This window comes from Colobus angolensis, unplaced genomic scaffold (genome assembly GCF_000951035.1).
Source record: "Colobus angolensis palliatus isolate OR3802 unplaced genomic scaffold, Cang.pa_1.0 Scaffold11, whole genome shotgun sequence".
Lineage (NCBI taxonomy): Eukaryota > Metazoa > Chordata > Mammalia > Primates > Cercopithecidae > Colobus > Colobus angolensis.
In genome coordinates this window covers 1927210-1940810 of record NW_012112030.1, presented here as the reverse complement: position 1 = coordinate 1940810, position 13601 = coordinate 1927210, and the positions used below count along the sequence as shown (strand labels likewise).

General features: G+C 48.7%; 2 protein-coding genes across 4 annotated transcripts in view; one reads left to right on the top strand and one right to left on the bottom strand.

Moving 5' to 3' along the window:
• The first annotated feature begins 2445 nt into the window (after positions 1-2445).
• On the top strand, positions 2446-12706 carry VAMP1 (vesicle-associated membrane protein 1 (synaptobrevin 1)). Of its 3 annotated transcripts, none has more exons than XM_011951753.1 (5): positions 2446-2892; positions 7485-7611; positions 7837-7995; positions 10036-10087; positions 12106-12706. In XM_011951753.1, coding segments are annotated over exons 1-5 (351 nt in total). In that variant the 5' UTR covers positions 2446-2890; the 3' UTR covers positions 12117-12706. The 3 variants fall into 3 exon arrangements, with proteins under 3 accessions (XP_011807143.1, XP_011807151.1, XP_011807138.1); XM_011951761.1 differs by having other exon boundaries at positions 11979-12706; XM_011951748.1 differs by lacking the exon at positions 12106-12706 and adding an exon at positions 10495-10891.
• Positions 12629-13601, bottom strand: part of TAPBPL (TAP binding protein-like) — a 10918-nt gene continuing 9945 nt past the window's right edge. Inside the window, exon 7 of the mRNA XM_011951768.1 lies at positions 12629-12904. Within this exon, the coding sequence (XP_011807158.1) occupies positions 12789-12904 (116 nt within the window). The 3' untranslated portion in view covers positions 12629-12788. The remainder of the gene's footprint in view (positions 12905-13601) is intronic.

Sequence of the window (13601 nt, the reverse complement as noted above, 5' to 3'; positions counted from 1 at the left end):
TGAGACAGAGTCTCTCTGTCACCCAGGCTGGAGTGCGGTGGTACAATCTCAGCTCAATGCAAACTCTGCCTCCTGGGATCAAGTGATTCTCCTGCTTCAGTCTCCCGAGTAGCTGGGATTACAGGCACCCACCACACCCGACTAATTTTTGTATTTTTAGTAGAGATGGGGTTTCGCCATGTTGGCCAGGCTGGTTTTGAACTCCTGACCTCAGGTGATCCACATGCCTCCACCTCCCAAAGTGCTAGGATTACAGACATGAGCCATGGTGCCCCGCCAAGACTATGTGAAGAGGATTAAGAAACAAATGACAGACTTGGAGAAACCACAAATTGGACAAAGTACTTTTTTCTTTTTTTGAGACGCAGTCTCGCTCTGTTGCCCAGGCTGGAGTGCAGTGGCAAGATCTCGGCTCACTGCAGCCTCCGCCTCCCGGGTTCAAGTGATCCTCCTGCCTCAGTCTCCCGAGTAGCTGGGACTACAGGTGCCCATGCCTAGCTAATTTTTGTGTTTTTAGTAGAGACGGCATTTTGCTGTGTGAGCCAGGCTGTTCTCAAACTCCTGGCTTCAAGTGATCCGCCGTCCTTGGCCTCCCACATTGCTGGGATTACAGGTGTGAGTTACCGCGCCCGGCCCTTTCTCTTTTCTTTTGGTGATAGGGTCTCATTTTATCATCCAGGTGGGAGTGCAGTGGCATGATCTCGGCTCACTACAACCTGAACATCTGGGCTCAAGCTATCCTTCCGCCTCAGGTTCCCAAGTAGCTGGGACTACAGGAGTGAGCCACGGCGCCTGGCCCCATTTTTTCTGTCTTTGGGGGCTTATAATGTTTTGCAAACTTTTCCAAATTGTCATTTTTTTCCCCCTAACTTGCCATTTTGATGTGGTTTCAGGAGGAGAATGGGATAAACACATATGATGAATGCATTATGTTTCCAAGAGCAATTGTTTAAAGCTTTTCAGAAGACCTCTGACATTTGGATAGATAACTTTGGTGGATTTTTAGAGAATGGATGTGAAGGATGGCAAGAATGGAAGCAGAATGATGTATCATTGATCTTAGGAGGCACTTGGTTTTTTGTTGTGTGTGTGTGTGTGTGTGTGTGTGTGTGTGTGTGTTTCATTTTAATATCTTCTAACTGGGATGTTTCACTTTAGCTATTAGTCAGACAGCAGTCAAACTATATTTGTCATACCTGCTCACGAGCATCAAAGCTTGCCAAATGGATGTCTGAGGCTTGGAAGAAAACTCTAGAGCCTGGAGAGGCACACTCTTAGGAAATGCTGCATTACCAAAGCCCTTATGACATGCACAGAGGACTATATTGCGTAGAAATTCATGGACATCCAAGACTGAGTCAAAAAAATGAATCACTAACAATCAGTTTCTGAATGTGAAGTTTTAGGGATAGTTACCATGCTACTGTTTTCTATTTCCCTTTTTATGCATGCACAAGAGTGAAATATGATAGAAATCAGTATGTATATAAATCTGTATTTTCAATACACGTAAAACAAAAATGCTAAGTGGTAAGGAAAGCATTTGTCACAGATAATTTGTAACCTTTTTTCTTTTTTCTTTTGAAACAGGGTCTTGCTCTGTTGCCCAGGCCGGAGTGCGGTGGTACAATCTCGGCTAATCTCGGCTCACTGCAACCTCTGGCTCCCAGGTTCAAGCGATTCTCTTGTCTCGGCCTCCCCAGTAGCTGGGATTACAAGCGCCCGCCGCCACGCCCGGCTAATTTTTGTATTCTTAGTAGAGACAGAGGTTTCGCCATGTTGGCCCGGCTGGTCTCGAACTCCTGACCTCAGGTGATCTGCCTGACTCGGCCTCCCAAAGTGCTGGGATTACAGGTGTGAGCCACTGCGCCCGGCCGTATAACCTTTTTTCATAGTGGAACATAAAATAATGGTGAATTTTCCAACTGATAGAGTCCAGGAAACGGATAATAGTGAGCAGAGGGGAAATAATTACCGGAATACCAAGAAGGAAAAATCAGCTGGACTTGGCAGATAACTGGGGGAGAGGTAAAGGTGAAGGGGAGGCAATCTAGGATGGTTTCCAGGTTTCTGGTCTGGGCTACTGAGTCGATGTGGTAACCTGGACTGGAACAAGTTTGGGAGGGAGTTCAATTTAGGAAGGCCATGTTGAAAGAAACGGATGAACGAAAGTTTCGTGCTTGCTTTGGTGGGACTGAACCCCGCATCTGCTATCTGGCACCGGGAGCTTGCGGCTGTGTCTCGAGGATCCCGCACCCTCAAAGCGTTAGTCAGAGGCGGGGCGGTGGGGGCGGAGCGAGGGCCAGGGCAGGGCACCAGGGCTGGGCACCAGGGCTGGGCGCGCACCACGGAGCCACCGCCTCCCGCGGAACGCGCGAGTCCCGGCGCGGGGCGGGGCAGGGGCGGGCACGGTCTTCAGTAACTGCCCAGCGATTGGTTGGGAGACACCACAAATGCCGAATGAACTCCTGAAGGCACAGATCTCACCTCCACCCCGCCCCGTCCCTCCGCCAGACTGGAGCGCAAACTACGGTTGCATTGATCATTGAAGGATGCTCAGAGCAACCGCTCCTTTCCGGAGTCGGATGAGAGGAGACTTGGGACTGGCAATTGGCAGGGGCGGGGCGGGCTAGGCTTGTAGCGCCGGGCGACCGTCCTGGGCATGGATTGGGCCGCGGGGTTGTCACCGTTATCCGGGAGGCGTGGTCAGCGCTAATAAAGGCGGGGGCCGGCGCGGCAGCTGCAGTAAGTTCCACCGCAGCTAGACCTCGGAGTGGTCAGCGCCAGGCGGAGCTCGGCAGTTGCGCCCACTTCAGCCGCAGCGTCTCCCGCCGGGTGTCTCGCCGCAGCCTCGGGAGAGGAACAGACCCTCACTCTCTCTGTCAGAAAAATGTGAGTTGACTCTGGTGTGGGAGGCTCGGCACCTCCTTGACAACTCTCACTCCAAGCTCCCGACTCTGCGGGACGGAAAATGGCGCATTGCAGCAGCTGCAGCAACGCGGGGAGCCACCACCGCGCGCCGCCTCCGGACCAGGCTACCCCCAGGGAGGGGGGCCAGCACCGCATTCTCGCACCAGCCACAGCTAGCACCCCACGGGCGGGGCAGGGGCGCAGGGGTCCCGCAATCATTGCACCGTCTCCTGTCGTCTGAGTGGCGCCTCATTCTGGTTTTGGTATAGCGGAGACTCGGAGAGGGCGGGGGCTGGGGGTGGTGGATGAGGACAATTGGGCAAGGGACTCGAAAGGCATTTCTGTCATCTGGCTAAATCACTGCTTAGCGCTTCAGGAAAGACAGTCATGGGTGCAACTACCAGTTGTTAACTTGGGTTGCCCTCCAGTCTCTGGATTTGTTTACCCCTCACCCAAAGTGTGATGTCTAGCCACCCTCATGGCAGTGAGCAAAGTTCCAGAAACTTATCTACCAGTTCTCTGGCACCAGGTGAGCAGTTCAGAAAGACTCAAGGGGTAGTGGGATAGTGGCCTGTCATCCCAAGCGGCTGTTCATGCCAAGGCCACTCGTATAGGAGACGTTTTTCTATTACCGAGTCTTACCAAATATTTGGAGGAGAAATAGGGAGAGCTGAGCTTTCCCCGTTTCCTCCAACACACACAGTTTAGTCTCCAGCAATCTTCAACATCACCCGCTTCACAAGATCCTGTGGGAAAACTACGGCTAAACAAATGAAGTACTTCTCTTTCAAGACCTCAATATGTCTAATACAGATTTTTCTTTCTGATTACTACCCTGGCCTGGTCCTAGATGTATTTATGTTGCTTCTATAAGTGACAAAAAAGGGAAAGATTTACTTGTGTTACATAAGGGTTGTAATTATCCCTAGATATTTTACCGCTGAGTGTTTCCAACTCCCAACAAGTAGTAAGTGAAATTGGCCTTGCAAATACTTCATAGCCATTTCACTTTTTCTTTTGATTTCTATGGTTTTAACCAGATATGAGTGTTCTATGCATTTTGGGCAAGCCGTAGAATTCCAGTTGTTTTCATTTTGGGGAGGGGGCCTCCAGATAGTATCCACGTGGGATGAACAGAAGGCAGCGGAGAAATCCTGGTGGCTAGCGGGGCATCATGAGGTCTCTGACCTTAATCTTGTCATTGGTGCCACCATCCTGGACTGCTTCCAACCCTGGCTGCTACCTAGTCATTGAATTTTCTGCCCTAAGTCGAGAACTAGATTGCTTAGCTAGCTCAGTGGCAGGACAAGAGTCTTAAGGCTCCCATGATTTTGTATCTATCTTTGCTTTACCTCCTTTGCACCTTAGAGAGAAATGGGAAAGCGATCCTTTAAGTGGAGAATGAGTCAGGTGTAATCTGCTACTATAGCCTTTCTGAGGAGTTATTCTCTATCTTTTTAGACTAAAAGAAATTCACTTAATCAAGGAGGAGGAGCTTCTGGGTATTAGTTCTATTAGTCAAATAGTTTCCTTTTTGGTAACTTTGTGATGGTTTCATTTTTGTTGCATTTACTCTTGGACTGCTCCTGTGAAGTATGTTTGGTGAGATTCTGCTTCTGTCTGAGTTCTTACTGTAATTACTGTTCTCCATCAAATTTGAGTGATCTCCCCACTGCCTGTGGGTGCTTCCTTGGCCGAGAACATCTCATGACTTAGGTTATACTTCTGGGAATTCTTTAGGAGGTGAGTTTAGCCTCCGTGTTTTGGGACACAGAGAAGAGTTTGTCTTGAAGACCACACACTAGCTTTGAGTGGTACAGAATGAGAGAACATTCTCTGTGTGTATAGTACAGTAAACCAAGATCTCTCTTGGGGATGTAAGTAACCAAGGGACTTACATCTCTGTAACCGAGACTCTGTGCCAAATCCAGAAAAGGAAGGGACAGAATGTCTATAATGCGTGCACATTGAGGACAATTTCTAGCATCTTTGCTTCCTGTCTATGCTCTTGGAACAGTTTCCATAACTAATGTAATTGCTTTGGGCCCCAGATTCTGTCTAAGTGAAATCCCCGTTTTCTCTGCCAAAAACAAAGCAAACAAACAGTCCTAACTCACTCCACCTACATAGACTTTGCCTTTGGTGATTTTCTAAGCTGCTGTTATGGTAGCTCTGATTTCCTCATCTTGTGTGAAGCATAACCAATAACTGGGCATTTAAACCAATAACCATAACCAATAACTTGAATATAAAAAGGGGTGAACTGACAGACATTACAGCGTACAGCCTCCCTCCTGGCTCCCTTCATGGACTGGTGTTGAGTGTCTGCAGCTTTTCCAGGCACACGGTGCAAGCTGCCAGTGGATCTACCATTCTGGGGTCTGGAGGATGGTGACCTTCTCATAGCTCCACTAGGCAGTGTTCCAGTAGGGACTCTGTGTGGGGGCTCCGACTCCACATTTCCCTTCTGTACTGCCCTAGCAGAGGTTCTCCATGAGGGCCCTGCCCCTGCAGCAGACTTTTGCCTGGGCATCCAGGCGTTTCCATACATCTTCTGAAATCTAGGTGGAGGTTCCCAAACCTCAGTTCTTGACTTCTGTGCATCTGCAGGCTCACCACCATGTGGAAGCTGCCAAGGCTTGGGGCTTCCACCCTCTGAAGCCAGGGCCTGAGCTCTGCGTTGGCCCCTTTCAGCTATAGCTGGAGTGGCTGGGACATAGGGAACCAAGTCCCTAGGCTGCACACAGCATGGGGACCCTGGGCCTGGCCCACAAAATCACTTTTTCCTCCTGGGCCTCCAGGCCTGTGATGGGAGGGGCTGCTGTGAAGGCCTCTGACATGGCCTGGAGACATTTTCCCCATGGTCTTGGGGGTTAACATTAAGTTCCTTGCTATTTATGCAAATTTTTGCAGCTGCCTTGAATTTCTCCTCAAAAAAGTGTTTTTTTTTCTTTTGTACTGCATCATCAGGCTGCACATTTTCTGAACTTTTATGCTCTGTTTTCCTCTTAAAATGAAATGCTTTTAACAACACCCAAGTCACCTTTCGAATGCTTTGCTGCTTAGAAATTTCTTCTGCCAGATACCCTAAATCATCTCTCTCAAGTTCAAAATTCCACAAATTTCTAGAGCAGGGGCAAAATGCTGCTGGTGTCTTTGCTAAAGCATAAGAAGAGTCACCTTTGCTTCAGTTCCCAACAAGTTCCTCATCTCCATCTGAGACCACCTCAGCCTGGACCATCTTGTTCATATCACTGACAGCATTTTTGTCAAAGCCATTCAACAAGTCTCTAGGCCGTTCCAAACTTTCCCACATTTTCCTGTCTTCTTCTGAGTCCTCCAAACTGTTCCAAACTCTCCCTGTTACCCAGTTCCAAAGTTGCTTCCACAGTTTTGGGTATCTTTTCAGCAACGCCCCACTCTACTGATACAAATTTACTATATTAGTCTGTTTTCATGCTGCTGATAAAGACATACCGAAGACTGGAAGAAAAAGAGGTTTAATTGAACTTACAGTTCCACATGGCTGGGAAGGCCTTAGAATCATGGTGGCAGGCAAAAGGCACTTCTTACATGGCGGCAGCAAGAGAAAATGAGGAAGAAGCAAAAGCAGAAACCCCTAATAAAACCATCAGATCTTGTGAGACTTCATCACTATCACGAGAATAGCACGGGAAAGATGGTCCCCATGATTCAGTTGCCTCCCTGAGTCCATCCCACAACATGTGGGAATTCTGGGTGATACAATTCAAGTTGAGATTTGGGTGGGGACACAACCAAACCATTATCAGTAGGGAAATGCCATGTAGGACAAGGCTAACACATTTGTCCCTGTAGCCATCATGGCAGAGGACTTGTTTGAGTTGGGTCAAAGGATAGCCCCAGACAAGATCTCTTGATGCCATCCTGGATGTCCCTGAACCCCATCCGAATGTTGCTGCAGACAGAGTCTTTCATCTTTTACTTCTTGCCTCTATGCTGCATCTCCCTACTTCAGATTGCCAAGGAATAAGAATCCATTCTTTTGTATAGCCTAATCATAATTGTTTAAGTGGTTTGGGGTGAGGATGCCTGTGAGTCCTTTGTCTGTCTGGTTTTTTTTTCGAGACGGAGTCTCGCTCTGTCGCCCAGGCTGGAGTGCAGTGGTGCGATCTCGGCTCACTGCAAGCTCCTCCTCCCAGGTTCACGCCATTCTCCTGCCTCAGCCTCCTGAATAGCTGGGACTACAGGTGCCCGCCACCACGCACACATAATTTTTTCTATTTTTTAGTAGAGACAGGGTTTCACTGTGTTAGCCAGGATGGTCTCAATCTCCTGACCTCATGATCCGCCCGCCTCGGCCTCCCAAAGTGCTGGGATTACAGCCGTGAGCCACCGCGCCCGGCCCTTTTTGTCTGTTTTTTTCAGAGATGGGGTCTTGCTATGACGCCCAGGCTGGCCTTGAACTCTTGGGCCAGGAGGATGCGAGGAGCACTTCAGCCTCTTGAGTAACTGAGACTACAGGTGTGTGCTACCATGCCCTGCTCCTTTCTTGTCTTGGTCACTTTGTGTACCCTGCCCATGTCTTTTCACAGGTCTGCTCCAGCTCAGCCACCTGCTGAAGGGACAGAAGGGACTGCCCCAGGTGGGGGTCCCCCTGGCCCTCCTCCTAACCTGACCAGTAACAGACGACTACAGCAAACCCAGGCACAAGTGGAGGAGGTAGGTAGATAGCTGTTTCTCTGAGAGTTTCCAAATCTAGGAGTTTGGAACAAAAGGGAACTTCTTATCTTTTCTCCTTTTTTCATAGGAGAATAGTCAAAAAGGCCCCGAGAGGCAGATCACCCTTTAGAGTTGCACAGGGCCAGACTTGTGATTCTCTGGTGGTTGTTCTTTCCTCTGTCTTTGGCAGGAAGTTTAGTAGCTTTGTTTCTGTGCCCTCCTCAGGTGGTGGACATCATACGTGTGAACGTGGACAAGGTCCTGGAGAGGGACCAGAAGCTGTCAGAGCTGGATGACCGAGCTGATGCCTTGCAGGCAGGAGCATCACAATTTGAGAGCAGTGCTGCAAAGCTAAAGAGGAAGTATTGGTGGAAAAACTGCAAGGTGAATTTTCTTGTCCCCTCCTCCGTCTTTTCCTGGGCTTCCCCTGGTAGAAGGCAAGAAAATTCTCAACTTCTACATTTCTTCCCTCTGATGGTGCAGCATCTCTCTGACCAGCATAATGCTTGGGAGGAAATCCGAAAAGCCTCCTTTTGAGATTGCATTACCCAGAATTGGCCACCAGGGTAGGCTAGAGGATTCAGAACCGCCGTTGGGGAAAAAATGATACCCTGAGGAGTCTGGAATGGTTAGTTAAGGAGCTTTTCCCCGCAGGAGAGGCCTGCGAAACTTTTCACCTGTCTCATCCTCAGACACACCCAGCATCAGCACAATGGCTCAGGTATATGTATATACACACACACATTTTTTTTTTTTTTTTTTTTTGAGACGAAGTCTCGCTCTGTCGCCCGGGCTGGAGTGCAGTGGCCGGATCTCAGCTCACTGCAAGCTCCGCCTCCCGGGTTTACGCCATTCTCCTGCCTCAGCCTCCCGAGTAGCTGGGACTACAGGCGCCCGCCACCTCGCCCGGCTAGTTTATTTTTTTGTATTTTTTTAGTAGAGACGGGGTTTCGTCGTGTTAGCCAGGATGGTCTCGATCTCCTGACCTCGTGATCCGCCCGTCTCGGCCTCCCAAAGTGCTGGGATTACAGGCTTGAGCCACCGCGCCCGGCCACACATTTTATATATATACACACATACACATTATATATATACTCACACATAATATATATACACACACACAATATATATATACACACACAATATATATATACACACACATATATACACACATAATATATATACACACACTTCATAATATTATATATATACACACAATATATATACACACACATAATATATATACACACACAATGTATATACACACACAAAATATATATACACACACAATATATATATACACACACATATATACACACACTATATATACACACACATATACACACACACATATATACACACATAATATATACACAAAATATATATACACACACTGTATATACATACACATTATATATATACACATATATACACACACAATATATATACACACACATATATACACACACTTCATAATATATAAATATATATATACACATTATATATACACACACAATATATATATATACACACACATATATACACACATTTTATATATATACACACACACAATATATATACACACTATATATACACACACAAAATATATATATACACACTATATACACACACATATATATATACACACACATATATATTATATACACACACACATAATATATATATATACACACACATACTTCTTTTTCTTTTAAATTAACTTTCTCTGGTTGAAATATATATATATATATATATATATTTTTTGAGACGGAGTCTCTCTCTGTCGCCCGGGCTGGAGTGCAGTGGCCGGATCTCAGCTCACTGCAAGCTCCGCCTCCCGGGTTTACGCCATTCTCCCGCCTCAGCCTCCCGAGTAGCTGGGACTACAGGCGCCCGCCACCTCGCCCAGCTAGTTTTTTGTATTTTTTAGTAGAGACGCGGTTTCACAGTGTTAGCCAGGATGGACTCGATCTCCTGACTTTGTGATCCGCCCGTCTGGGCCTCCCAAAGTGCTGAGATTACAGGCTTGAGCCACCGCGCTCGGCCGAAATATATATTTTTAAATAACTGCAACTTTTGGGAATGAGCTGAACACTTCACAGTGAAAACTGAACCAATTGGTTAAACATCCAGAGTCTGTATCTCTATTGGAATGCCTTCTAAAGCCCCAAGACACCAGGAACTAAGCAAAGAGGAGCTCAGTGCAGGTCCTGTGATGAATCTGAAAAGCTACAGACGTGCTGGGGTTATGATCCCCTGGGAAGCAGAAGGGTAGGGCCTCTCTCAGAAGCCTGCAGGTCTCCTGGGTGATGAGTGTTTTTCCGCTGTCCCGAGGGTGGAGGGAATTCTGTTTCCCATTAGGGATGTGGCTCTTTTCCTCATTCCTGAAACCCAAGGGCTCATTTTTTGTCCATGTTTCCTCAGATGATGATCATGCTGGGAGCCATCTGTACCATCATCGTGGTAGTTATTGTAAGTAAGTATCGCTGAGGTTGCTGGTGGGTTGAAGAGGTGGGAAGGTCCTGGAGTCTTCTCCCTGCCTGCCTGCCTGCCTGCCTGGGGAGTGGGGCTGCTCTGACTGAGGTATGGAGACCGCTGCTATGGGATCGTCACTTGGTTCGGGAGCGGGGAAGGGCAGAGACAAGGGATTTCTCTGATGGACGAGGCTTCCCCCTGCAAGGCATTGCAGGGAGATGGCGCCTCCTGTTCTGAGGAATTAGGGCTATGCTGTGTGTCACTGGCTTGGGTTGGAGGGAGACCGTGGGGATGGGGCACTTAATAATGGAAAGACCTGAATGTCTGGTAACTTGGTGTAATTTGCCCTCTTGTTTTCTCCTGTCTCTTTCTCTTTTCCGTCTGGGACTTCCTGATTCCTGTGTCCAGTCTACTTTTTTACTTGAGAATGTGCCACCCCTTCCCTGTTCTCCATTGCCATCCACACTCGTGTCCTCTCCCCTCTGTTTGCTCTCTCAACACACGTCCCCACCCACCGTCCTCCATTCCAGCCCAGGCTTCTCCATCACCCATTCCTCCTTTTGCGTTGTGTTCATTTGCACTCTGTCCCTCAACACTAGAAATGCTGCTCGTGGCTCAATCTAAGTCACTACCTGAAGAGCAACAGCTGGCGCCTCCTCCCCGCGCGCTTCTTCTGTACTCTCAAGTTCCCCCCCAAAGCCCCAAAGAGTTGGAGGCCACGGGTAGGGGCAGGGAGGGGAGTGGCTGAGGCGAAGTACCCGTGAAGCTGCCCAGACTTGGGAGGAGAGGAGTATCGGTGCCCATGAGCTAGAGAGGGACTGGGAAGATGGCAGCTCACTCAGTGCTGCCTGGTCATGTGGAGCTTTCCCTCCTGGGCCAGGCCTGCAGAGGGTCCTGGGGGTGGACCAAAGTTCAACTTGGTTGCAGTGCAGCACGCTTTTCGAGAGTAAAACTTGTTTTTTGTAGTTATTTCTAATCTGTTCGTCCAGGATTTTCTATGTCTTTGGGGATCTTACAACTTTACTTTGTTCTCCAGAGGCCTGGAGAACACTTACGGATTGTGAAAATAGCAGGACTTGTTTCCATCCTAGAAGCAGTCCCATGTGCTTCTAACTGGAAGGAGCTTTCTCTTTACATTTTCTACAGCATTCTGTATGAGGGCACCAAATAAATTCATCTAGCCAGTAGTTTTATCTAGCCAAATAATTTCACCTAGCTCCCAGTTAATTGTTGGCATAAAGAGAGAGATTGCCTATTAGTTATAGAGAAACAGTGAGTCAAGTGCTTAATTTGAAAGTAACAAGCTCAGAGGAAGCCACTCCTTGCCCTCGTTAAAGAGGGTCCCCTTCCTCTCTTCCTGTTGATGAAGAGGTGTGAGGGTGTTAGAAGTGTGAGATCTTTGGATACCCATGGAATCTCTTCCTCCACACCACCCGTGCACTTGCCAAAGACAGGGATGAGGCAAGAGGTCCTTACTGAGGCCCTGCCGATCCTCAGGATGCAGAGAAGTCGTGTAGACCCACCAGCCCCACCTTGCGGCGAGGCGTGCCAGCCTGTGACAGGTGTGCTTGTGTATTGCTGTGCTGTCACGGCGCCTTCTCCTTGAGAACCGCCTCTCTGTTCTTCCTGCAGTATATTCCCCTTCAAACCACCCTTACCTGTCTGAATTCTACTTTGCCTCCTTTCTCTTCCTCCTCTTTGCATGGTTTGTGTGTATAGACAGTGGAACCTGAGGATGGGATCTGCTCAGCCTATCTTCAGGGCAATTGCTGAGCTTCAGGATGGGCTATTAATGTGGGATAAACTCAGGTGCAAGGGGAGGAGGACAGGCTGGGAACAGAGCGGGGAATACTCATGGCCCTTTATTCCTTCCTCCCTCGGTCCACGAACAGGAAGAGGGTGAGGCCATGCTGGGCAGGGTCTGGATGCCCACTCTCCATGCAGCAGCATTTCATTGCACAAAACCATCCTTCCTTTCCCTTCACCCTTGTTTCCCATATTCCCTTCGTCCTGCCCCAGGGCGGGACTGAAGAGCTGGAAGAAAGCAGTCAGTACCCTCCCAACGGCCCCCCTCGAAGGTCTCCACTCTCCTCTGGGCTCCTCCTTGCCTAATGCAGGGGGTCACCGCTGGAGAAGAACCACCACTGTCCTCGATGTGTCCCAAGCCTACAGCAAATCGGTCCTCTTGGCTCTCCCAGCCCTATTACAGAACTCATTCCTGGGTTTCTGTCCCTCTGAGGCTCACCAGGTGTAGTTGGCTTTGTTCTTCGTGGGTATTAGCCCTTCTACTTTCTTTCTCACCCACCCTGTACCGTCTTCTGTGTGTGTCTGCTATCCCCCTTCCCTCCCACCACTCATGTGCATGAGCAGATGTGCAACTAAACCCTGGGACTTTGCAGTCAAATGAAGCTGAGCTTCCCACATCCCCGTCTTCGGTTTGCCATGAGACGATGTGGGGTTTCCACTGTGTGTCTGTCATCACCTCTTTGTCTTTTTTTCCTAACCCTGATCTCATACTTGTATAGAGTAATAACAACAGTTGTACTTCCACCAAAGGCATGTGGCATATTTACCAATTTCATGTATTCTGAACAAAGGCAAAAAATACAAATTCCTACCACTAAACTGGCTTGGTTGTTGTTTGGGTTGGAGTAGTTGGGGGGCTTGGGGGGAAGGGTGTAGTAGTCTCATGTCACTTTAGGTCAGCTGGGCTGGCTTACATGTGCTGCACGGTCTTCCTGGAGACAGGAGGTCTGTGCGTCAGCACAGGAAGTGGTCTCCCAGCGTTCAGCCTGAAGCAGCCCAACTCTTGTAGGTGCTGGTGAGAGGAAGTGAGGACAGGAAGTTGCGTGGGCATCTCGCACTAGCAAACAAGCACAGGTTCCCTCAGGCCTCTTCCATCTGCCTCCTGTGCTCCTTCCTAGGTCCTTGGCCTGCTTGTCCTGTCCCAGAGGATGTGCCCAGATAAGGCTGTCAGTGAACACCTCCTTACCCCCTTTTCCCCATCATCCTCACATACGGTTTTGGTATGCTGAGTTCCACCGTATTGACCAGGCACATTTTAGACATGAATAAAAGGAGAAATCTCTCCCTTGCAGCTGAGGGAGTGAGGCATTTGCACGTATCCTGAAACTCCCAGCAGTTATCCGAAGGAGCAGAACCCTAATTGCAGCTGAGATGCAACTGAGATGGAGCCCTGGGGGTGCCTCTGAGGGCCTTTGTTTCCTACCTTAAACATTTTGCAAGTTGGAGCCGCTAGGCTTGGGGGCAGGGCTCAGTTGGGAGCAGTGTGGAGGAAGACAGGAAAGTGGAAACGCTTGGTGACAGCAGACACAAGGGGCTTTTATTTTGACAGACCCGAGTTTGGGAGGGGTAGCCCAGCCCCAGCCCGTGCCTCATTGTCCCTCACTTGTTCCTTCTCCATTTCTTCCAGCTTTGTTTTCCTACCGCCACACCACCAACCTGGCTCTTTGGTCTTAACCTCCATCTGGACATTCTGCCTTCTTCTTGTCCCC